We start from the raw sequence: 26,310 nt of genomic DNA, 5'->3' as shown, positions 1-26,310 counted from the left end.
TTCTGTTGACTTTTGAGAGGATAAATATTCCCTGTTAGGTTCAGCACAAGTTGTTCTGTCAAAATCATCAGCCTCAGATTTGTCTGAAAGACATTAAAACAAGATAACAGAAGCGAACTAGAGCACTAGATGCAAACTGAATTTGTCTATCTCTTATTTCTGTATTTCTATAGTCTTCTTATAAAAAGCAACCAGGAGAAGTTTTATGTCACCATCGACATCCACAACAGCGGAGACAATGCTTACAATACCAAGGTTACGCTGAGCCACACAGAAAATCTCAACTATGTAAAAGTTGAGGTAGGCTTTGTCATCTGTAATGTGGCAATAAAAAATTTTAGATGGAACAAATCAGTGAAAGTTGAAGTCATTTAAATATATGTACAAATATATTTACAATTAAAAAAAAACATTTATGTTGTCAAAAACAGTTAATATCTGTTGTCACTTTTTTGCAGCCCAAAGATAAGGACTGTGAAACGAATCATACCAGAATAATATGTGCAGTTGGATATCCTTTCCTTAAAACCGATAAAAAGGTGAGACTTGCCTCTTGCTGCTAAATTAACATAATTAAAATAATGTGCATTATTATATCTCATTCTGTTTACACTCATATCATGTCTATCCAACAGGAAAGCTTCAAAATCCAGTTTGAGCCCAATCCCTCTCATATTCGTAAGGACATTGTGATAAATGTTACTGCAACCACGTAAGAATTATGTCCATGACTACTTACTAATTAAATCCACTTTATACTGTTTGACTCGATTAAATAAAGAATGGTTTCTGCCCCTAAATAAAAAAAAAATGGTAATGACTTTTTAAAAGGTACGGACTTTTTCTCGCAATTATGAGTTTACTTCTTGCAATTCTGTTTTTTGTTTTCTCAGAATTGCATGAAATAAATAATTGCGAGAAATAAAGTCGGAATCACAAGATAAACTCGCAATTTAAAGTTTAAAGTCCAATTCAGAGGAAAAAAAGACTATTTTCTTACAATTGCAACTTCATATCACTCAATTCTGACTTTATAACTCGCTATTTAGGAGTTTTTTCTGAGAAAAAAGTGAGAATTTATATCATGCAATTCTGAATTGTGAGAATTGATTTGCGAGATGTAAACTCACAATTGTGGGGAAAAAAAGTTACAATTGCAATTACCTTTTTTATTTTCAGTCAGTGGCGGAAACAAGCATCCATAGAATAGGGGTACAGTATTTTGATGAATAATTAAAATTTTGACTGCAGTGATAGTGAGGAGTCAGATTCAGCATTGAAAGACAACTTTGTGAGCATCGTCATCCCTGTGAAGCACGAAGCCAACCTGAGATTCAGTGCGTAAGTGGCTTTTTAAACCAACCAATCAGCTTTGCCAAAACAAGCAACTGAGAAGAACTGAACCAAGAAGTAAAAGTTAATGCATTTACGGATGAGATTTATTCAGTTTGTTTTACTGTATTTGACATTATAGCCATTTCATTCTGTAATATATCTAAAACTGACTCTAGATTTAACAAATATAAAGTAATTGGCACCATTTGTATAGTGAAATTTAATAAAATATCATATTATGTTCAAATTATACATACACCAGGAGTACTGGTCAGAGTATCAATACATGTTTTATTCTAGAAACAAGTATATGAAGGAGGACCACATCATATTTAAAGAGAAGGAGACGATACCCAGTGTTTTTAACCACACTAGTGTGATCGGGGACGAGGTGAAAATCCGCTACACGGTAAGACTCAAAACGTCAACCTGGAGTTTGAATCACTTCTTTCAGGGCATCATGTGAACAAAATGAGGAACTTTAAAGGAGAACTATGTCTGTGTCACAGTAGTCAAAATGGTAAAAATGGCTAAACTAAGATACTGCGTGGCCGAGGAGTCATCTTGGAGTCAAATGGAGCCCGATGCCAGTGTCAGATTGTCATTGGGTGTGGTTATGATCCAGATTAATTTAAACTGGTTTGTATGTGAATGCTCTATTGATCCATTTCTGATTGATTTCCCTTTGCATTCAACAGCTTGAGAGAGATCCTGAAATGCCAAGTCCTCCACTGCTGCTCAAGATAATGTTCCCATATCAAACATCTGTCAAAAACTTTCTGCTGTACTTGACAGATCTCACCCACACAGCGGTAGGTGCTTCGATTCCTCATTTGTGGCACAGACTACAGTACGTGACTGGCTCAAAAATATCTCAAGTGCCTCATTTCATTCTTATAGGACATCAGCTGTGATGCCAGTAGACTGATTAACCCTTTAGGCATCAAGCCTGACAAGCCTTATACAGTGAATCCTAAAAAAGAGACCTTGAGTGTATATCTTTTGGTGAGTAAGCATTGCTTTTCTCTTGAGTGAATGTGAAATGCATATCTGATGATAAGTGTGTATCTTATCTTGTTTTTCTTTCTCTCTTTCAGAGTTGCAAAGAAGAAGGAAATCCCTGCGTGTCATTTAGCTGCTTCATCCCACCTGGAGACTTCAAGCAGATCAACACCTCTTTCAGAGTGTGGCGACCCACCTTCATCAAAGTACACCCTTCATCTTCTCATTTACTTTCACAGTTCTGCTGCATGTCATCTGTCGGTATGCTGTAGTAATAGTAATAATTCATCTATAGGGAGAATTTTCCAACATTCACATGGCTGTCGACGCCAAGCTGGAGAGCAAGAACCCGGACCTGTTTGTTTTAAATGATAACGTCAAGATCAGAGAGGTATGAAAACGAGCCAGCCCTGGATTCTGCACTAATATCAACATGAGCAGCATCTCAGATAGCCTTAAATTAACTTCATTGACCATTAAGATTAAAACTTGCATCAGGTTGAGTCTATATGTACTGTAAAAGTGCTGTAAGTGATTTTTAATTTCACACATAAAATGTCCCTAGTACCAGCCAGTTACCTGACCTGTAAATGTTCTGTGAATAATCCATCTGGAATCACCCTAAAATTACGTCATGACTACACTAACAAACCTTTTACTATTGATGGGTAACCCTTGATTATTCTGAGCTGTAGGCAACAAGCAGGGAAAACAGGAGGAAGGTAGTGATGTTAGAACTGAACTGTCACAAACCAAACCATAAAGTGATGAGAACGAACAAACACTGAACTGATACACAAGTCTAAATATACACAAGTTAAAAAAGAACTAAAGTAGAAAGTAAACAAAATGAGTAATATATAGAAACTCATGAGAACATCTTGGGTTACGAAAACAGGAACTACTGATGTGTCGCTCTGTGAGCCAGCTCCTTTAAGTGAACATTTTTATTTTTTTCTTTGGATACAGATAATTAAAAGTTAAGCAGTTAACAAATATGGTACTAATGTTTCTTGCATCTCTAAATAATACTTTATTTCATACTATTCAAGTGGAAAGTTCACCCTATCTGTTTTCTAAATGCATGTTATTGATCCTATTGTGAACAGTTCATCCATGCGTAGGTTCCTTTTTTATTAATCATCACAGGTCATAACTTCCAGTGAAACAGCATACTTCTCATTGGTGACGTATGCCAGACTTCATCACTTAAACCCTCCGCTTTCTTACAATTGATTAAAAGCTCGCATTCAGATCTGCCTCCATCCAATCAACAACCGATGGACTGAACCAAGTTGAAATAACATCCTTCTCTTTTTCAATAATCTGTTTCACTCGGTGTTACAATACGGAAGAAAATAACTGTTGCTACTTCATTTGGTATTGTGACTTCTAAAAGTTTCTAAAACAAAAAAGGCACTGATAAGACATCTATAATGAAAAAATTAATTATATTTACAATTTATATGTATTTTGTCAGGCTGTACGCCTCCTTTTGAATGACCTTACTTTTAAAGGAGAACAATTTGTCTTGCCCCAGAGTGGTTACAGTATTTGTAGGCCCATTGACACCGTAACCTTATTATCTAGATAACTAGATAATAACTATATTAGCATCCACACTAACACCCGATAACATTCTGTTTATTATAAGCATGTGTTACAGTTGTGACGTCTGCCTCAAGCTCTTTAAAGCAGGATGGATTCTGATTGACTGTCAATGATTTTGTCTTTCATCAGCTGGAAAAAAAATCATTCTAAAAGCGATTCCAACTAGATTGTTTCCGCTATTGTATAGTTGTAGTATGGACTGTGAATGGTTTTTAAAACTATATCATTATCATTATAGTTAACGTCCTTGGTGTGAACAGACTGCCAAGTTAACAAAATGGCTTAAATCTCTTACAGCACTTTTAAATTAGCACTTGAACTCCATTTTAGCTTTGAAATCGTGACTAGTGTTACATCTTTACTGCAGGTGAAGATTCAAGTCACCAAAGACATGCGAAGTGGAATCCCACTATGGATTATTATCCTAAGTATTCTTATAGGACTTTTAATACTGGCACTTGTTATCTTCGCCTTATGGAAGGTAAGCATCACTAATTTGCTTATGTTAGTTCCTCTGCGCATGCAATGCTGACTATCGATCACGGCACGCTCACAGTTGACTATGAATGTTGACTATATTGAATGTTCCTTTCCAGGCTGGATTCTTCAAGAGAAAATCAGTTGAGGACATGAAGGAAGATATGAAGGACTCTAATTGAAGCCTTTGGATCTGTAACCTCCACCCCTCAGGTCAACCCATACTAAACTGCTAGCCAAGGTCATGGAGATCACAAAGCAGAAGCATCACCAGGAACATTCAGAAATATGACAATCAGAGTTATGTAAAACATCTGGGTTCACAAATAGTGAATTGTAGAGCATACCAAAGAGAACCCAGCGCTTTGCTTGACACGTTGATTTATCTTCATGTTGCTCACTGCAAAATTTGACTGAATGCGAACTCATGTGAACCTCTGAGACGCCACAAGATTGGTGGACATTTTGCCAAACCACGAGAGTCAAGCTTGAACAGCAAAGTACCAAACGTTCATCTAGCCTGAACTCATCATCCCACCAGCCACCCTTAAACCCTCATCTGTAACCTCCCTATGGCATTCCTCATTAGCATAGCAAGGATCAGGAACCTGTCCTGGCAACGTCTACAGCGATCTACAATCCTGTAATCACAACCATAAACTCTTTTTGGCAACCGGTTTAAATATGGAGGTCTATTCCAATAACTCACTTTTAGAGCTTGTTTTGATGAAGCGCTGTACAGTGATGTTTTTCAGTTCAAAGCGTTTATTTTTATTAGTGTTATGGGCTATGAATATTGGCAAATTCCTTTTTTTGTTCACAAAGCAATTTTTTTGGCACTGATGTTTTTCACGCTTTTTGTCTTCAAGAATGAAGAGAAAAAGGTCTGTACTGTAAATGTAAAGTTTTAAAGTGTATATAAAGTTATGTTTGCAATATCACATTAATGATAAATTAATGGCTTTATCAAAATTACTGCGTCATCTGTATTGAGTGTGATACCTGTCTTGTTTTCTGAGGTAGAAAGCGTCTTTATGCCCACATTTCACAGGTATTCCAGATGGGTTGCAGTGAATGTGTAGAATCATAAAATTGGACTGTCATTGACTTATCTTGTTAAATTTTTTATGTAAATATTAGAAAAACAATCACTTGACTGAAATAGAAATGTTAAAGCTAAAATGTTTATTTCATGCACCACTATAGCAGCTGCAAACTAAATAATGACTGTTTTCCAAACAGGATTACCAAATGCTCTCTTATTGGTCGATAGCCCCGCCCTCAACTCACACCATTGGTTGAGTTGCTGTTGTCAGGAAGATCAAACAAACAGAGAAATGTTTTGAGATCACCACAGAGACATTTGTAATTAATTAATTAATTAATCATGCATTAAGTCAATGATTTATGCTAAAGCAGAAACAATGTTAGCTACATTGTCTCTGGTTCTGCAGTTATTGTACTTTTCAGGGTTCTTTCCTTTTTAGACCAGTTCTTTCCTTCTCCTTTCTCTTCATTAACCATAAACCATAAAGGCCATGTGAAAAATGTGAAACTTGCATTGCAAATTTTTATGCGACACAAACCACCACAATTTACGTTAAGTCAACCGTTTGCAAGATGGCATTGACTGGCATCAGTTTCAAAATATTTGGTTTTTAATGTTCCCGTTTTTGCAAAAAATGCTAAATGTTGCACGTTAGAACTTCAGCTTAACCCCCAAAAGTGTGAATATTGAAGATATTCAGACAGAGTTGTTCCCAACTCTGTTTTTTGTTTTTTTTTTTAGAATATGAGCGATAAATATAATTAAATTATTTTTTATTTTGTTTTATTTTATTGGTGGCTTAATTGAACATTCATTCATTGGTAAAAACAGATCAGTTGAGTGTTTTTTTTGTAAAACAAGAAAAATGCATGCAAAGGTGTGAACGGTGTTCTGCAAGAAGTTTCAGAAAAAAGGCTTTCTTTCCTATTCATGTGGTACTGCCTTATGATGTGTAGTATATGTCTTATTATATAATTGTGATTTTAAAAAAATATATATACTTTTTTTTTTTTAAGTTGTCATGAAAAAAATGTATTGCTGTGTGGGTTCAAAAGGTGTTCAGACTTAATTTCATATTTGGCACTGTAACTTTAACATCCGCTGTCAATATTTTTGTATCATCCAGTCACTTTTTTATTTTTGTATTGAATGAGATGCCGACCATGATTCTATTGAATAAATTATCACAATCAACAGCATTCATGTTTCAAACACATAAACATTTAAAAAAAAATAAGTTGGTGAAAACATGTAGGATAATCAAGCCTCACTCTCAGATGGAGACCGCTGGCCTTGGGCACTTGTCAGATACTCTGCTGTGAAGTTTCTATGTAATGCACTGGTTTGTCATATTGTACATACTTTTCAGCACAGATTTAAAAAGCCTTGCATATATTGTCAAGAAAATGTGCGCAGAAAAAAATAAATGCTTATTTTGTCATTTAGACACTTCAAGAGACGTGTGTGTGTGTGTGTGTGTGTGTGTGTGTACAGGTTTTTCTATACTGGTGGGGACTTAAACCTGAATACACACCAACTCATGGGGACTTGTGTCACCGTGGGGACCTAAATTGAGGTCCCCGTGGGTACAGAAGCTTACAAATCATACAGAATGAGTTTTTTTTTTAGGTGTAGGGTGGTAGAAAATACAGTTTGTACTGTATAAAAACGTTACGCCTATGGGGAGTCCTACAAGGATAGTCAACCAGACTGTGTGTGTGTGTGTGTGTGTGTGTTTGTTTGTTTTATTTATACAGTACCGATGTACTACAGGAAATGAGCATAGCACAGCGCATACACATAATTACAACAAAAATTGTTCAAAAGGAAGCCAAAGCAGAAACTTTGCATGTCTTTGAGCAAACAGTCATGGTGTGTTTTTTTCTCTTCTTCTTCTTCTTTCTTAAATGTATTTGAACAATCGTTTGAGAGAATAATTCAATGACTCACTCATTAAGACAGTTACTGTCGCCAACTACTGGTGTAACAATGTAACAGTGTAACGCTAAGCCAAATACATTTGATGACTGGAACCAATTGTTATGTAAGTCTAGCTGAATTTTATAAACGTAGCCTAAGTGTTTCTTTACTGTGTGTATTCTGTGTGTATTTATTATACAGCATGATTTACTGCTGGAAATGTGAGCATAGCCAAAATTGTTTATTTTTTTATTGTAAGGTAAATAGTTCCAAAGGAAGCCAAAGAAGTGAAGAAGTGCAAGAAGTGGGTCTGAAGCAATAGTCTGAGATTATTAATTAATAATTAATTCAATGACTCATTAAGACAGTCTCCAGTTGCCGCCTAACAATCAAACAAATTTGACGACTGCAAGCAATTTCTGAAGTCTAGCTAAAGTTCATTACTGGTAAGTGTTTCTTGACCACATCAGTGTTCAGCGAATGACCATTTTCCAACCTTGCTTATCCATCTTATTTTGCAATGCTACAGTAAGCTATTTTCTTTAAATGCGAAGATTTTCCACTGAATAACAAAGTAAACAGTAAAACGATTTGCGCTACAAACTAGTGTGTTTATGGAGATGATAATAAAATAAAATGATAACAAATAACAGTTTGGAATATAACTAAATTAAGCAGAATTACGGACTGTTTTGGTGCAGATACAAAATATAAATGGAAGGAAATGACACCGGAAGCCTCACACATGCCCCTTCTTACGTTAAAAATAAGGATAGATGGATGAATTGATCACTTTGTAAAACAAACAAAATCATCCATATTTCTTAATTCCTAAACAACACCTGAAACACCACATGTTTTAAAAACATGTTTTATTGGCCAGATGATACATTATGAGTCTTAAAATAAAATTACTTCAGAATTCAGCAGAAATTGAACAAGTTGTCTGGGATAGGCTATTGCTTAAATCATTTCCTGTTTAGAAAATTAGCCTACTTCCCAGTCTGAGATATAAAATCCCGTCAGGAGTCTGGGGTTAATCATTGTTTGTTTGTTTTTGTGTGTGTGTGCGCGTTTTTGTTACAAATGAGGACATAAATTTGTATAATGACAAAGGTATGACATAGGTATTACAAGGAGAAGGTTACTTTTCAGGACATTACCCATGTCCCCACTTTTCAAAACGCTTCTAAATCACACAGAATGGAGCGTATTGAAAATCTGAAATAGCACAAAGTTTCCTGTAAGGGGTAGGTTTAGGGGTAGGGTTGGTGTAGGGCAATAGAATATACGGTCTGTACAGTATAAAAACCATTACGCCTATGGGATGTCCCCACTTTTCACAAAAACAAACCTGTGTGTGTGTGTGTGTGTGTGTGTGTGTGTGTGTGTGTCATAGTCTGCAGTGGGAACACTCATGATGAGACACTGTGTCAAAAAAAATGCTGTAAATCTATTACGACTCAGTCTTCGAACATGATTTCATGTTTAAATTGTGTCCATTGCGGCTTCTCCATAATTTATAATCTGCTCTTTTTATCTTTCTTGTCTTCCCTTTTCTATTTGTATTCTTACGAAGCATGAAATAAAATAAAAAAAGTGACGCCCATTAAAACCAAATGAACTCACAGCTGTAAAGACAGCCACAAGTTTCCTTATTTGGTCAGTTGTTTGCATATTGTCGGCTAATAACAACATGAAAGAAAGATACAAGTCTGACTACAGTGCTGCTGTGACATCATATCCTCATAGTCATTTTTACCCTGAGCCACAGGATAGTTCAGGTTGTTTCATTATGACAGCAAGACTGGAGACATTACTATCTGCTCTTTCACCTTAACAATTTCTCCAGCAATGGACAAAATGGAAAAAGTTGTGATACTACTGATTTTTTTGCAGAGTGAGTACTTGTTTTGCTTACCAAATGAGGTTTACAATTTGTTCATCTTCATAATTTTCATAACTTTTTTACATTTGGGTGGACAGACATGTTTACGTTCTCGTAAGTTGTAACAAATGAAGATTTCGTGGTAATGATCTAACAATGAAAATGTTTAATATACTGTACTTACTGTCAGTCAAAAATATCGTAACCTCCTTAAAAACAAGATAAAATGTCAAATGTAAATTGTACGAAGTGTACAGTTGTACTTTCAGACAATACACTATATCTTGAAATAAGTTTATTTAATTATTTTCCTACTGCATTACATTTTAAAAATTATTTTAAGCGTAAATCTAACTAAATTGAAAAATTCATATTTGCCCATTTTAAAAGAAAAAAATATAAGGTTAAGATTATTTATTTAACCAGTTTTGCTTCTCAAGTATATGTATCTATTTTTAAGTATGTTCAAATATATTTTACTGGAAAACAAAGATAGACCGATAGATAGAGGGTTGGGTTCTCACTTCCACTTTTCAGTATTGTTTGAAATATACCAACATACTGCTGGCCAAAGGAAAGCCTTACCTATGTCAATTGTCTATATATATATATATAAACAAACAAAATAGGTGAAAATGATCTAAAATCACAGCTGAGAATGTCTAACTTTTCCCGCAGGTTTCTGTATTGCTCACACTCAGGGTTTTAATGTGAGGACTGCAGGAGCTAAAATCTTCACAGGTCTTGCAGTAGAAGAGTTTGGCTACACTGTACAACAGTTAAGCAATAATCAAGGAAAATGGTAAGATGTGTCACACACCAGACATTTTTTTCTAAAACATGTTCAAACTATATAAAAATACATTGTGGATCTGAAGTCTATTTCTGGAAGTATCGGACTGATGCTCTAAGTCACAGCACTCTACCAATCTTAAAGGAATAGTTCACCCAAAAATGAAAATTTGCTGAAAATATGTCACCTTCAGGCCATCCAATATGTAGATGAGTTTGTTTCTTCTGTTCTGAAATCTGTTTTGAAAATCTACATTCTGAATTGCCTGAAGATAGATTTTCAGCTAATTTTCATTTCTGGTTGAATTATTCCTTTAATATCATAAGCACAGCAGGCAAAAATAATTAGTATGCAAAGTTTGTTTGCATCATTTCTTTGTCTGGTTATTTCTGCTCAGGCTGGTGGTGGGCTCTCCCTGGAGCGGATACCCTCAGAATAGAAAAGGAAGTCTCTATAAGTGTGACATTAGTGCTTCCAGAAGAGCCATCTGCCAGAAACTAAACCTTGCAGGTAAATTTCTCTTTATTTGAAATAATAATGCAGTTATAAAAAGTATTGTGGTATTATCATGGGTTTTTGGACATGAAACAATAGGCTACCATGAAGTACAAATGCATGGTAGTTTATGAATATGATATCAGCACTATTGTTTTACTGACACCATAGTACTTTTTTGTAAGGAGGTCTGTTAAAATGAATTTAAATTTAATTAATAGAATTTAGATTTGTCCTACTTGTCGTGTGAATATATCTGTGTCTTCGCAGACTCTGTCAGCATAGATGGTGTGCAGAGCATCAACGTCAACATGAGTCTGGGCCTGACTCTCACTCCAATAGCTAAATCTAACAGATTGATGGTATGTTGTAGTAGCATTGTGTCACTATCAGGGGGCTTATTCCTTTTTACAGTAAAAGCATTCATTCAGTTGTTTTCATACTCAAGAGACTCTGCCATGGATTAAACTGTAGAAAGTTCATAGTATAAATGTTTGTGTTTCAGACGTGTGGTCCTCTGTGGGCTCAGCGCTGTGGCAGTCAGTACTTTTACCCAGGAGTCTGTGCTGACGTGAGCCCACAGTTTACGCTTCAGTCGGTCTTCTCTCCTGCCGTTCAAAGTACATCTTATTTTGTATTGTCAGAAATTTATAAAATAATTAATTGAGTAAGTTAGTCATTCTTGATCTGAATTTCTCATTCAGCTTGTGGCGGGCCCATGGATGTTGCCATTGTTTTGGACGGATCAAACAGTATATATCCATGGCCTGACGTTAGAGATTTTCTCATAAAGCTTTTGGAAAATCTTGATATTGGACCAGATAAAACTCGAGTAAGTACTGTAATTCAGCTTATTCTGATCCAGTTTATTTCTTTGATTTATATGATATGACTTAATTTGGATTTTTGTTTATTTTTTAGGTCAGCATTATGCAGTATTCCAAGGATTTGTCCTTTCTTTATCATTTTAGTTCTGACCAAAATAAAGAAAAGGTTCTTTCAGCAGCTTCTGATATTGAGCAAAAAACTGGAACAGAAACCAACACTTTTGCAGCACTTGACAATGTCAGGTATCCTATCCCTACAAACTCTATTTTATTTATTCATTCATGTATGTATGTATGTATGTTTTTATTTTTTATTTATTGTGGGGAAAAATTGTGATTGTTTGTGTTTCAGACAAACAGCTTTCTTACTGGAAAATGGTGGCCGTCCCGGTGCCACTAAGGTGTTGGTTGTGGTAACAGATGGAGAATCTGCTGATGGTCATATAGGTCAAGAGGTCATTGAGAGATGCAACAGAGATGGCATCATTCGCTTTGGCATTGCTGTGAGTGAGAGAGAGATCAGCATGAAAAAAAAGCATTACATTAATAAAACAGAAACTTTAATGTTGATGATATTTTCATCTATAGTATTATATATAAATATGAGACCATATTGTGAAATAAAATTAGTAATGAGATTCATTGCAGAAAATCAAAAATGTTAAGGATTCATTGTTTTAAATTTCATATTAAGGTACCCAGTTTTACAGTTTTTTATTTTTTTTATCAAACGGAGAGTTCCGGTCCTTGATTCTGATTGGTCGAGCCGCGTTCGAAGCTGTTGTAAATTACTCTACAAACATACACCTTTGTTTACTTCTGTGTGTTGCTTGGCAACCACTTTGTTGGAACCGCAACAGTTTCTGAGGAACTACATTGTTTGGTGGAAGAATGCTGTTTTTATTAATATCATTACACTTTATTTGCTCTGTTTTATTTTGTGAAACCTAACTACGCATATGGAATCAGTCCACATATGCTTCGCGTCGTGCCTAACAACACCCCTTAGCTGTTATAAATTCACTGTAAACCACGGCTTCTTGGGGCTTATTGCTTTAATAGTTTTTTGGGTTTTAGAATATGTTTTAAATTAAATGTATTTTGTTTTATTTTAAGTTTGTTTAGATATTTTTACTGGACAGCAAGACAAATTTTTATGTATATATATATTTTTTTTTTTTTTTTGACGTATTACTGTCATCTATGAAATTACACAGATTCTCAAGCAAAGTGCCAATATTAAAATATTCATCGAAGAGATTGAATTGATCGCTAGCACTCCAACAGAGAACTACATGTTCAATGTGTCATCAGAGAAAGTGCTAATCAATATCGCAGGAACTCTGGGGGACAGAATCTTTAACATTGAGGGTAAATCTTGCATTCACGTATGCCAAATGAATAATGCATTTGTTCATCCAGTGACAACAGGTCGCTTTTTTTCAACCTAAAATCCAGCTTTAAATTATGATAAGCATTTGATGATTTGGTCTTGTTTGATTTGAGGCACCAGTCAAGGTCAGGAATTTCAACTGGAGATGTCCCAAGTAGGATTCAGCGCACACCAGACCAATAAGAAGGTGCCAATAATCGTTCAACATATCTGATTGAGTAGTCAAACTAATTTGTAATGTACCATACTGATTCAGAAGAAATGAAGGCATGATGGGGTGGCATTTTATCCCACAGGATGTGATCATGCTGGGTGCTGTTGGAGCGTATGGATGGAGCGGGACCGTCGTCCATCAAACAGCTGGGAAATCACACATATTCCTCAAAAATGCTTTTGAGAAAATCCTGGATGACAGAAACCACAGCTCATTACTTGGTGAGCCAGCCAGAAAATGATCTGTAAAGTAATTTTCATCATAAAAAACAAATATAGAGGTCATGTAACGTTATATTCACATCTCTGCTACAGTTCAAAAGTTTGGGGTCAGGAAGATTTTATTTTTAAATAAATTAATACTTTTACTCAGCAAGGATGCGTAACATCGATCAAAAAATGTAATTTAATCATTTCAAATAAATGCTGTTCTTTTGAACTTTTTTATTCATCAAAGAATCCTAAAATAAAATGGAAATCAGTTTCACAAAAATATGAAGCAGCACAACTGTTTTCCACATTGATACTCATAAATGTTTCTTGAGCATCAAATCAGCATATTAGACTGATTTCTGAAGGATCAGGTGACTCTGAAGACTGGAGTAATGATGCTGGAAATTCAGCTTTGATTACAGAAATAAATTAAAATTGTAAATATATTCAAATAGTAAACAGTTGTTTTAAATTATAATAATATTTCACAATATTACTGCTTTTTACAGTAGTTTTGATTAAACAAATGCATAACATTTTGCCCGGTCATGTGTTCAGGATACTCTGTCACGTCTGTGATCGACGGCTTGTCTGAGTTTTATGTGACTGGTGCTCCTCGTGCCATTCATAGAGGACAGGTCATAGTTTACAGTATCAACAGCCAGAATCAGCCCGTCATCATAGATTCACAGAGAGGAGATCAGGTAAACTCGTCTCTCTGTGACCTGTAATGAGCTTTAGTTTCATTAGACAGTGAAGTCCTGTCATAGATCATTGTGTTCTGTGGTTTGCAGATCGGCTCTTATTTTGGCAGCGTTCTCTGTCCTGTTGATGTGGACACTGATGGTGTGACGGATCTGCTGCTGGTCGGAGCTCCGATGTACATGAGCGAGGAGAAATCTGAAACCGGAAGAGTCCACCTCTTCACCATTACCAAGGTACGGAGTCCTAAGTCACCTGTAGGAGAAAAAAAACAATCCGTCCCCTCAGTTTATAAACCGTACTCACGAATTCTTAAACTGTTCCCTCGGTTTAACAAATCGTGCCCACGGATTAATAAACCGTACTCACGAATTTCCAATCCGTTCCCTCGGGTTTGTAAACTCGTGGATTTGTGGCCCCGCCCCCACCGGAAGATTCAACCACGGTGCGGGATGCATAGTATTGTGTTTATTAAACATAATTTTTCATAGTAGCCTATGAGACCATGATCCACACTCACGAAATAGTCTTATTTTTACGCTAAAAAGAAGAATAGAAAATTTCCTGAATTTTCTAAAAAATAAAAAATAACACGATAGTTTCGAGAGAAGAAGGTAAAAAGCAATACAACACCAATAATGTACCGGTTATGTTGTCATTCCTTTGCTCTCTAACTGAATGCAATGTTATAGGCCTAGTTATTTAATAATAATGTGATGAACGCTGGGGGATTTCTTTTCTTAGTTCCCGCCTATAGGAACCTTTTTGCAGCATGTTCTCTTCTGATTGACTGATTGAATGGATAACTGAACTCACCTGGAGGACATTTAAGCAGGAGAACAGGTGAGAGGGAGGTCTTTTTTTCGGCTGAGTGAACGTGACGCGCTTTTCGCGCTCAGGGGAAGATGGGGACGCTTTGTGTTGCTCGAGACCATTAGGGTTTGTCCGGCAACGAAGATAGCTAGATAGATTGAAGTTGTGTAGTTAGATAACGCTGGGGAGGGTTTAGGAGCGCTGACCATATGCTCCAAGAGCGTTTCAAAGAGACTGTATTGCGCAAAGAGGACTCGTCAGTATTACAGATATTGTGATTCTCAATTAGAAGTGTGCTGTGTACCAAAGACTAATTACTGCCAGTACAATGAAATATGTTAAGAATGAATAGTACACAAACACATTTCCAAAACTGTAAAAGGTTATTTAAAAATAAAGCATTCATTAATTATTTTGACAAACATTTTACTGTCTTAAGTGCACTCATTTATTTAGCCTATACATTAAAATGATAATAATAATAGCTATTATTATTATTATTATTATACATTTAGGTTACATATGCATTTAGAAGAAGGTTTTATCCAAAACGACTTACAAAAGAGGAACAAATGACTCCAAAGTCAGTCACAAAGCCAGGTTTATTATACAATAATAATCAAGTGCTAAGATTATCACAAAGATTTTGATGCACATCTTTCTTATTAAGTCGTTGTATTCCACCTCGTACCGTTACAACTGATAGAGAATCACTTAAGAGAATTTGCTGTAGGCCTATTCCACATAATATGCAATAAAACAATATACAATATGATTCGTTAACATGTAGGCTACCTAGCAGCTTGCTGCATGAATCTGTGAGTACAGTTTACGAACCTGAGGGAACGGATTGCGAAAGCGTGCTTAATATTTTATATATATATATATATATATATATATATAGTTTTTATTTTTATAGTTTTTAGTTTAGTTTTATTTTAATTTAAGTTAAAGTATCATTTTTATCTGCAGTTTTAGTTATTTTAGTACATCAGGTTAAATGTTTAAAATGGAAAATGAGAAATGTTTGACTTGGCAACTATCTGAAATAAAATAAATGATATTTTGCTTATTAATATTTGAAAAACATTTGTCCACTAAATGAAAGACGGTGCAAGTTACATGCAGAAAAATAAGCATAAAACATGAAATGGTATCAGGGAGAGGTCTTTTAAAATTTCAGATAATTTGATCTTTTATGACAAGGCAAGGTTATCTCAGGTTGTAAAATGTCATGTGGTGCAACTCCACAAAAATATGAAATAATTAATTATTCATTTATGAATTATTTGTTTCAAAAAAGAGTAATTAAATAATAGCTTTTCTTGAAAATGGTGTAAATGTTTTTCAAAACATACTGTATATGAATACAAAGAGTACATTTATAAGAGCTAAGATATATTAAAATATCCTCTTTTTTCCTTATTTTTCAATCATAGAATCTTGTTTCTCATTGATCTTCATACTAAACAAGTCTTCTTATTTTTCTATCTTGATATTTTCTGCAGAAAATACTTGGATCCAAACTGGACCCGGTGCTTCGGTTCTTTGGACGCTCTTTAGATAGTTGTGTTGATATGAACGGCGACTCAATCCCTGATATTTCAGTCGGAGCGGCTGGGAAGGCAGTGCAGCTCTGGTGAGGATCTCGGTCTAGTTGTTTAAGATCTATAAAATCATACTGAAACTGTGATGTTTCATACAGTATTTGTGATCTCAGGTCAAGGGGAGTTGCAGCTGTCACAGCGACGGTCTCCTTCAGCCTTGAGAAGATCAGCATTCTGAGTAAACCTTGCATGTTTGGAGGAAGGATGGTGTCGTGTGTTGCTGCCAAAGTCTGTTTCAGGTCAAAATTTAGACCCACAGTATTAGTGGGTAAAGTAGGTAAGGCCATCTCTCATGTGTTTTGTATCTCATATACAGTATGCTGATTTCTCCAAAAATCTCCATGGAAGTGAATGGAAATGCACTTTTCTTCAGATATCAAGTACAACTTGACGCTTGACGCTGACCTGCAGTCATCTAGAGCCACTTCAAGAGCCCAGTTTGACAGCTCAAAGCGTCTTATCCAGAAATCTTTCAGCGTCTCTGACAAAGAAAGCTGTGTAGATCATAATGTCTATGTGCAGGTGAGTTTTAGCCATTTGCCACAGAAGCCTGCTCAGAATACCAATACTCACTGTACTTCAGCTTTATTTCATTTCAAAGTGCTTGAACGATCATTTCACATAATTGGTTTTACTGTTTAATAGGAGACTCCTGATTTTGTTAGTCCAGTTGCTTTGCGAGTCGACATCAGTCCACAGAATCCAGACACCGGTCCTGCCCTGGATGCATTTCAGCCCAAAGCGTGGGAATTTTTTGTAAGATTCCCTCTAAATTTAATTAAGAGCATCAGTCCAACATGAATTGTTTCAAAGATTTTAAACTGTCAAAATTTGCTCAGATCCCTTTTGTAAAGGACTGTGGCTCTGATGACAAATGTTCTTGTGACCTGAAGCTGACTTTGAAACCTGTTAATGTATCTAGGTAACCTTACAAACTTAAAAACAAATGAAAATTAGAAAGTACTAAAATTACTGAAAGAACATTTTAAATTAAAATAAATAAAAAAGAAATATATATTATATATATAAAATAAAAAAATAAAAATAAAGTCTAATAAAAATATCAAAACCTCATAACAAAATTACTAAAACTTAAAGTAAAACTAAAATGAAAACTGGAAATATAAAAATAACTGCTAATTAAAAATATTTATAAATGCTATGTTAGTATATAAATAATACTAAAATATCATAAAAGCTGTCTGTTTAACTTTGTATGAGGGCCAGACCAAAATTTTAAGTCATATTTTATTCAATATTCTCCTTATAATAATTTCTGTAAATGTAAAATAAAATAAATAAAAACTAAATTTAATCATTTTAAAATAAAAAATAAATCTAAATAAAATGTACTAAAGAAAGATATTTGAAACATATAACATTATTTGTAATATGCATGTCAAGTGACATTAAGTGACATCAGCGAACTGTGAACATGCAAATGTGTTGTTAAATGATTAAAATTAAGTTAAAATATCAGGGGGTGCTTCAAGTAAAAAGTCAAATAGGTTATGCTGAAAAAGGTTGGGAATCTCTGCCTTAGTAGAGAATGGCAGAATGTTTGTTAGTGGGAACTGTCCCTTTAAGAGTTAACTAAAAATAACCAACTACTACCAGCAGGGCAAGGTGTATTATGTTATTAAAGAACCAGAATTCTGAAATGTAAAAAAGATTTTGTTGTGTTTTACAGCTCATCTGCCCTTCTAGTCAGACCTGACAGAAGAAGACTGTCTTTCATTGTGACAGTAACGAACATGAAGGAAAATGCGTACAATACAAGAGTGTCTGCTAACTTCTCCAGTAACCTGTTCTACGCCTCTTTTACACCACCTGTACGGCCACCATTTCCTGTTCTGCCATACATCTGCTCTGGTTTGTGTATGAGAAATTGTATTTGTGAATCTTCCTGCTCATGTGTGCAGGGAGACAACACTAAAGTGAAATGCAGTTCAAAAACAGGCTCACTCGACTGCCAAGTTGGATACCCGACCCTGACGCTTGACCAGACGGTAAGAGAAAAGTGTTTGTGTGTACCTGGTGTTCCCTACGTTATGAGGACCAAATGTCCCCACAAGTATAGCAACACCAGTAAATTTTGACCTTGTGGAGACATTTTTTGGTCCCCATGAGGAAAACAGCTTATGAATCATACAGAATGAAGTGTTTTGAAAATGTAAAAAGGCAGAAAGTTTTGTGTGAGAGGTAGTGATTGGGTAAGGGGATAGAAAATACAGTTTGTACAGTAGAAAAACCATTACACTTATGTAGAGTCCCCATAATGATAGGAATACCTGTCTGTGTGTGTGTGTGTGTGTGTGTGTGTGTGTGTGTGTGTGTGTGAGCATACACACTTTTCGTTTTCTTTAATAATTTCATTTTGTCTCATCAGGTAACATTTGAGATCAACTTTGACTTCAACCTGAATCAACTAGAGAAACAGGCTGTTGTGAACTTTGAAGTGCAGAGGTAAAAATACTGTTTTTAACACATTTCTGTTCTAACTTTTGTGCATCTGTTTGGTTTGACTGTAAATAACCCTACACAACTTTTTCCAGTGACAGTGAGGAGGAAGTGACATCTGATAACAAGGTCTCTCTATCCATTCCAGTCCAGTACGACACCGAAATCATCCTCACAAGGTCAGAGGTCAAACTAATGCTCTGATAACCTTTATCTGCTCTAATGTGGTCATTTTAAATAATTATATTTTTTTTTACAGTTTTCTATTGCAATATATATTAAAATGTAATTTATTTCTGTGATGCAAAGCTGAATTTTCAGCATCATTACTCCAGTCTTCAGTGTCACATGTTCCTTCAGAAATCATTCTAATATGCGGATTTGCTATTCAATTATTATAGTGTATTATTGATGCTCAATTATTAATAATGGTTCTTATTATTATCAATGTTGAAAACAGTTTTTGCTGCTTAATACTTTTTGAACTGTAGTGTCATGAATTCCACAAAAATATTAAGCAGCACAACTGTTTTCAACGTTGATAATAATACGAAATGTATGATAATGCAAAATGCAAAAAACAATAAACATAAAAAAATTAATTATTCCAAACTTTAGTCCACTGTATATTAATGTTTGACCTCTATCTAAAAATTTAAACAAAAACTACTTGAACTGAGTACTTGAATTGCAAATAAAAAAAAAAAAGACATTGGCAACACCAACCACATAGTAATGTGATAAAAAACATTCAGAACACCTTAGCAACTGTATCAAAAAGCCCTGGCAACCACCAACAACACACTAGCAGCATGGCGAATTTTTGCACAGATGAGCACCACTAACATTTTTTTGTCATGTAAAAACTGTTGTTGCATTTATTATTTATTTATTTATTTTTTCAAGAGACATAAACTTGGATTTTTGCGGCATTGGTCCTGAGGATCAAGTCAAACATACAGTCTCAGGTTTCGATGACATCGGCCCAGAATTCAACATAACATTACGAGTGAGTCAAAAAAAAAAGCGTATTTAACATTAAACTAATATGTCTTGAGTTCCCTCTAGCGTTAGCAATGTTGAACAATGCAATACTTATTTGAAGCATGTTTTTCTGCAGGTTTCAACTGGAACTTTCCCAATCAATCAGGCTCGTCTGACCGTCTCACTGCCCACCAGCTCCAAAGCTGGAAATCCTTTACTATATGTGACTTCAGTCAAAGCGGCACCTGTAAGTATAATGCTCTATTAAAATGTATTGCAACATGTTAATTATTCTAAACTTTCTATACGAATAAAGTATTTCACTGCACATGTATTTATAAAATTGTGCTGTAAATACCAGACTGGGATGAAAAACCAGGACATTTAATCTCTGTTTCTGCTGAGTAGGTTGTAAATGTGCAGTGTGACAGCAGCCATCTGATTGACCCACTGAAGATCAGAGAGGAAACACACACTGCCAGCTTCATTAAAGAAAGCTTTAGAGGGACAACAGAACTGGTCAGTATGCATGTGTGTTTATATTAAATTATACATGCTGTAATATGCACATTTTAGATGTTTTTGTTTTAAAGAAAATAATACTCCTATTCAGCAGGGATGCATTACATTGATCAAAAATGACAATAAAACTTTATAATGTTACTAAAGATCTCTATTTCAAAGAAATACAATAATACTGAACTTTCTATTCATCAGAGAATCCTGAAAAAAGAAACAGGGTTTCCTAAAAATATGAAGCAGCACTGTTTTCAACATTGATAATAGTAAGAAATGTTTCTTGAGCATCATATCAGCATATTAGAATGATTTCTGAAGGATCATGTGACACTGAAGACTGGAGTAATGATGCTGAAAATTTAGCTTTGATCACAGGAATAAATTATGTTTTGCAATATATTACAACCGTTCTTTTAAATTTTAATAATATTTCATAATATTACTGTTTTTACTGTATTTTTGATCAAATAAATGCAGCCTTGGTGAGCAGAAGTGTCTTTCCAAAAGACTTTCTTTTTTTTTTTTATCCTACCGAAAACTTTTGAACTGCAGTGTAACAAACATTTGTTCATTTCCAGAATTGTAATGCAGCAAAATGTGAAACCATGACTTGTGTCCTCAACGATCTGGAGATGAAGACCAACTACTTTGTAAACATCACCACAAGGCTCTGGAATGGCACATTTGCCTTTGTGAGTGTCTCTTGAACTGTTTTATCTCCATCTACCATTTCTGATATCTGTCGTGAGCAGACGCTTTATTCCACGCTCCATGTTTATTTCCTTCTAGGCTGATTTTCAGACAGTTTTAGTGGCTGGAAGCTCCGAGATACAAACATCTCAGCCTGATCTCATAGTCGTCACACACAGACAACAACAGGTCAGTTCATCCCCCTGTCTTTCAGTGGTGTTTAAGATATGCTCAACCCTTCTGAAGAGACCATAGCTTGGCTTAGAGTGATTTTCAGTGCTTGTCAACATAGTGGTTGACCAACATAGCCATACTAATGGGGAAGTTGGTTTGACCAGTAAGCTTGTTTTAAGCACTTTTGTTATGTTTTCCCATATAAAAAAAAAAATAAACATTCTTAAAATAACAAATAGTTACATGTCTTGAATTAAGTTTACATATATAACACCACACTGTCAAATAGCTTTCCTTTAAAAAATTAAAAATAAATTAAAGAAATAAAGATATCAAATGAAATACAACCGATATTTAAGGACAATATTTTAGCTTTCACATATGTACAGGTGCGTGTGTGTGTGTGTGTGTGTGTGTGTGTGTGTGTGTGTGTGTGTGTGTGTGTGTGAGTGAGTGAGTGTCTGTGTTGATATGCTTTATCTAATCTTTCCTGACTCTGCTGCAGATAAAAATTACAGTGAGTAAAGAAAGAGCGATTGGAGATATTCCTATTAGTATTATCATAGGAAGTGTCATCGGCGGCCTACTCCTTTTGGCTGTAGCTATGCTGATCCTATGGAAGGTATGTGCTCTTTGTTTTAGCATGAACTGCAACTACTAATACACTGTAATTCTGACAAAGAAAAATGCTTAATACAATACTGATATCCCACCAGGTTGGCTTCTTCAAGAGACAGCCGTTGCCACAGGGAAATCAACAAGAACAATAGGGTCTGTGTGAGAATCAAGCATGAACGGGACATACACGCTCACCTCTGTGACTACATGCGAATAATGTTACCTCGAATTGTACCGATTAATAACTGATATTCAGTTGACAACCATTCGGGTCCTGCAGGAGGTCTGGGTTGTGATAATATTACTGTATTTTAAAGCATCTCACGATTGTTGACTCTCATGGACTTACTCGTTTGGTTCTCAGTCGTACTTGGGCTTACTCAAAAGAATGAACGAATGAGTTGGTACATGCATGAGAGCCAGGATGTGTCTTCTTAAAGACAGAGGGGGGTGCGGTGAATTTCTAAAGCTTATGCCTCTGTCATTTCCTGCTTCCTTCTCGTTCTGACTTGCTTCAGTTTCGACATGGTTCTCAGTTAAAGCATAACAAATAATTCTGTAAAAACATGATTTGAAGTTTGTCCTTTGCAAGTCATTAACGTCCTGCTGTTTTAGATTCAGATTACTATTAGTGAAGTGTTTCTGAGACGTTTACCTCGCTCATGCACAAACCCCCAGTATGATGACACGCACACTCCTCTATGTTAAATACTTATGATGAATGACTCTTACTGTTGTGATTGTACAAGCCCTGAGGGCAGATTAAATTATGCTCTTTAAACCTTGTTTTTGTTGTCCAGTTTTCTGAATTCTCCTCTTCTTTGTGGCTATTCTGAAATACTAAACATATCTTAAAGAGATTAATGCACAGCATACAGTGACGCTAAAGATTTTAGACAATTAAGTCTCAGCTAAAATGTCAAAAATGTCATTAGATTTGACTTTTAAACAACAACTTTTGTTTGCTGTTTTATTTATTTATAAAAATGGATGGATGGATAGAATAAGGGTAAAATTTTAATAAATACAAACTTTCTTCTTCAAAAAACCTTTGCTGTCTTCAGTGCAGCCTTACTCAAGTCAGTAAAACAATAAAGTTAGGGTTTTATTAGTAAACTTTCATTAGGAATTTTACATTTGGTCAAAAATATAAGAAAAGTTGGGTAAACTACAGTAGAGATGTCGCTCACCTCTATAGCAGTTTACCCAACTTTTCTTATATTTTTGACCACATCCTAACAATATTCGTTTTTTTGTAGCTAATGCCGAGGTAATGTAAGTTCATAATATTAATTATACCTATTTACACTTTTACTTTTTAATCTCCATAAGATAACTTTTAGCACTATTTTACCTGTTGTTGATCTGTCGTATCGAGCAATTTAATTTAGTAAAGCCATACCTGTGCGCCAATAAATGTGGCCAAAGCTTATTGATTTTCATCATATTCTGTTGCCTCGCAATGGCTAGGCGATCTGAGGTGTTCGAGCAAACAGCCCTCCTCCTCCTCCAGCGCGGCTCAGATGTTTCACATTCACACTGGACTGGATGCAGATACGCTGGAGAGCTTGTGCTGATGCTGGACGACACTGTGGACTTAAAATGAATATTCTGCAGGTACTCCTCGCTGTTCTGTGTAAGTACTTATGCAAACATGGAGGTTTATTTGTATTAGCCTACTAATCATACTGTAAAACTGAATGGCAACAGCGCTGAACTTACAGTTGAACTGTAAGGCGATGTAAATAAGTCCAAACAAGCTCGGTGCATTTGAGAAAGTAGCCTACTTTGTGTAGGTGATGAATGTGTTTAGTGTGTGTAAAGTTTATTAGCAGTTTTAGTCTTTTTGTTTCCTTTAAATGGGTTAGTGAAGAACATTCTTGTGGTTCACTGTAATGAGCATTTAAACTATGCAGTTTCACACAGTTTGATAGGCTATTTTATCAAATGTAGTAGTTTGGTGTTAGCATGTTTTGCAGTTGGACAAACAGTAATTTTTATTATTTTTTATTTTGAAGTACATTTCTGTTCAATTTTAACATTCTGCTTATGCTATAGCTATGCCCAGATAACAGGGTTGACAGTTTTAGTTGATTCAGCCGTTACTAACTGAAGGATCTAAGGATCCTCAAATGCAAGCTAGAGTTATGGGATGATATTAGACTCAAAATGATTGTGCAGCGATTTGTACAAATACAGACATGTTTGCGAATAAAAATGTTCTGTTCTGCATTAATATATCACAAATTGCTCATGCAAAAAGGAATCTGTGCACATGTGGATCAGGTGACACGCGTGCATTAATTGACGTCTAGTTTGAGTCGATCTTGTTCCGTTCATTTGGATTTTGAGACTTAATTTTCGCAGTTTACAGCATTTCACGTCCCCCACAAACACAACTACCAACGAACAAGGCCCAGTGCAATTCATTAACGTGTACACGATTTGAAAAATTCGCAAATGTGCATCACTACACAGAAACAAATGCTTTTCAAACGGTGTCTGCAGAGTTAAGAATTACATTAATGTGCAGCATTTTGTTCAAATAGAGACATATTTGTGAATACAAATGTTATAGTTTGTATTAAAGTATCATGATTTGTGCAAGTAGCGATTAAAATGTGTATTTGTGGATCAGGCGACACGCGTACATTAATTCACTTCTCTTCTGAATCGATTCTATTTGATTCATTTGAATTTTGAGACGTTCGTTCCGCCCTTTTAGCCTTGCGCAATCCACACACACACAGCTCGCGATCCACGCGCAGCTGAGCCACAGAACATCAGCGACCACTAGATGGCACCAGACCCACTCACATGTGCGCATTCCATTGAGTACAGTTTTATAAATGTTACATTGTGTTTTCTTTGTTTCTTTTTGGTTTGGCTATTCCCGTCTACCGTAGAAATATAATAAAGATGTTTTATTAAACTTGTTCTAACTTAACTTGTCTTAAGACACAGAATAGCTTATATTAAATTTGCCAAACAAGAACTTCGTGACGGTACCTTTTTTTTTTTTTCTTTCTGTAATTCATTGTCAGTTATTCCTTCATTGTAGGCTATTATTATTATTATGCAAAGATGAAGTTGACGATGCTGATTAGCCATCTCTGCAGTACGAGAGAAATGCACCTTTCATATAAGCCTACAGCATTGCAAACGCTGCAGCCTGTTCATTATCAGAATAAAATACAGTCAACCAAACATATAGATACACTATAGAATCTAGATACACTGCTTAATTAAAACAGCCCTTAGTTCAATCCGTTCCGTTCAGCCTGAGCTCGGGCCAAGCACATATTTACTCATGTGAAGAGGACGATTTTTCATGTGAAGACCATGATTTTTTTTTTGGAAAGCGGGTTAAGTACAAAGCCTGGTTTACATAGGCCTAATAAATAGCCAACATTGTGAATATGGAAACATTTGGATTCGTGCCAAATGAGAGAGTAAGAAAGAGGATTATAGGGCCAAACAATTAAAATAAAATAAAAACATCTCCAGAATAAAGTCATTAGCCTATAATGCGAGATTAAACATATTAAATATCCAGAAAAATGTAGAAATAAAATATTGAGAATAAAAATAATTACATTTCGAGAATAAAGTCGCTCATCAGCATCGTCAACTTCATCTTTGCAGCCAACATTGACTCAGAAAACAGTTTAGTAATAAGTAGCCTAAATAAAATATGTTCTAGCTATTTATGCGATCCGCTTGAGCGCGGAATAGGCTATAGCCTATAAAACGCTCGTTTAGTATAGTTTAGTTTAAGTTAATTTAATAGTTTAATTAAATATAAACGTGCGATTACTAATGGCTTAAATGAGCGACTATAATAGCCCTTTTAATAATAATCATATTAATAATACAAGGAAGGAATAACTGACAACGTGCCGTTGAATTACAGAAGAACAAAAACAAGGTACCGTCACAAAGTTCTTGTTTGGCAAAATTAATATAAGCTATTCTGTGTCTTAAGATAAGTTAAATTAGAACAAGTTCAATAAAACATATTTATTATATTTCTATGGGCAGAGGAGAATAGCCAAACCAAAAAGAAACAAAGAAAACACAATGTAACATTTATAAAACTGTACTCAATGGAATGCGCACATGTGACTGGGGCAAGTGCCATCTAGTGGTCGCTGATTTTCTTAGGCTCAGCTGCGTGTGGATCGCGAGCTGTGTGTGTGTGGATTGGGCAAGGCTAAAAGGGCGGAACAAAGTCTCAAAATTCAAATGAATCAAATAGAATCGACTCAGAAGAGACGTGAATGAATGCACGCGTGTCACCTGATCCACAAATGCACATTTTAATCGCTACATGCACAAATCATGATACTTTAATACAAACCATAACATTTGTATTCACAAATATGTCTCTATTTGAACAAAATGCTGCACATTAATGTAATTCTTAACTCTGCAGACACCGGTTGAAAAGCATTTGTTTTAGTGTAGTGACGCACATTTGCGATTTTTTCAAATCGTGTACACGTTAATGAATTGCACTGGGCCTTGT

General features: G+C 35.3%; 3 protein-coding genes across 3 annotated transcripts in view; all 3 read left to right on the top strand.

The window, feature by feature from the left end:
* Positions 1 to 6,243, top strand: part of LOC107685143 (integrin alpha-1-like) — a 57,195-nt gene extending 50,952 nt beyond the window's left edge. The window contains exons 20-30 of the mRNA XM_016481657.1: positions 174 to 300; positions 459 to 539; positions 636 to 712; positions 1,252 to 1,341; positions 1,636 to 1,744; positions 2,034 to 2,147; positions 2,236 to 2,340; positions 2,433 to 2,543; positions 2,633 to 2,728; positions 4,316 to 4,429; positions 4,545 to 6,243. Coding sequence (XP_016337143.1) covers positions 174 to 300; positions 459 to 539; positions 636 to 712; positions 1,252 to 1,341; positions 1,636 to 1,744; positions 2,034 to 2,147; positions 2,236 to 2,340; positions 2,433 to 2,543; positions 2,633 to 2,728; positions 4,316 to 4,429; positions 4,545 to 4,607 — 1,087 coding nt within the window. The 3' untranslated portion in view covers positions 4,608 to 6,243. The remainder of the gene's footprint in view (positions 1 to 173; positions 301 to 458; positions 540 to 635; positions 713 to 1,251; positions 1,342 to 1,635; positions 1,745 to 2,033; positions 2,148 to 2,235; positions 2,341 to 2,432; positions 2,544 to 2,632; positions 2,729 to 4,315; positions 4,430 to 4,544) is intronic.
* Positions 6,244 to 9,201: 2,958 nt separating this feature from the next.
* LOC107685167 (integrin alpha-2) lies at positions 9,202 to 21,958 on the top strand. The gene is given in 29 exon segments (XM_074186991.1): positions 9,202 to 9,293; positions 9,960 to 10,083; positions 10,472 to 10,584; positions 10,840 to 10,931; positions 11,075 to 11,189; positions 11,274 to 11,401; positions 11,491 to 11,639; positions 11,749 to 11,899; positions 12,614 to 12,767; positions 12,903 to 12,976; positions 13,086 to 13,224; positions 13,774 to 13,919; positions 14,010 to 14,174; positions 16,239 to 16,369; positions 16,451 to 16,614; positions 16,711 to 16,859; positions 16,983 to 17,093; positions 17,177 to 17,259; positions 18,028 to 18,169; positions 18,260 to 18,346; positions 18,727 to 18,803; positions 18,893 to 18,976; positions 19,704 to 19,806; positions 19,918 to 20,028; positions 20,190 to 20,300; positions 20,879 to 20,992; positions 21,090 to 21,179; positions 21,670 to 21,786; positions 21,881 to 21,958. Coding segments are annotated over 29 exon segments (3,348 nt in total). The 5' UTR covers positions 9,202 to 9,247.
* A 1,358-nt stretch (positions 21,959 to 23,316) lies between these two features.
* The window catches only part of LOC107685142 (integrin alpha-2-like), a 33,539-nt gene continuing 30,545 nt past the window's right edge, over positions 23,317 to 26,310 (top strand). The window contains exon 1 of the mRNA XM_016481656.1: positions 23,317 to 23,418. Within this exon, the coding sequence (XP_016337142.1) occupies positions 23,331 to 23,418 (88 nt within the window). The 5' untranslated portion in view covers positions 23,317 to 23,330. The remainder of the gene's footprint in view (positions 23,419 to 26,310) is intronic.

This window comes from Sinocyclocheilus anshuiensis, unplaced genomic scaffold (genome assembly GCF_001515605.1).
Source record: "Sinocyclocheilus anshuiensis isolate Anshui unplaced genomic scaffold, SAMN03320099.WGS_v1.1 scaffold914, whole genome shotgun sequence".
Taxonomy (NCBI): domain Eukaryota; kingdom Metazoa; phylum Chordata; class Actinopteri; order Cypriniformes; family Cyprinidae; genus Sinocyclocheilus; species Sinocyclocheilus anshuiensis.
Note: the sequence above shows the minus strand (reverse complement) of the source record. Positions and strands in the feature narration are given on the sequence as shown.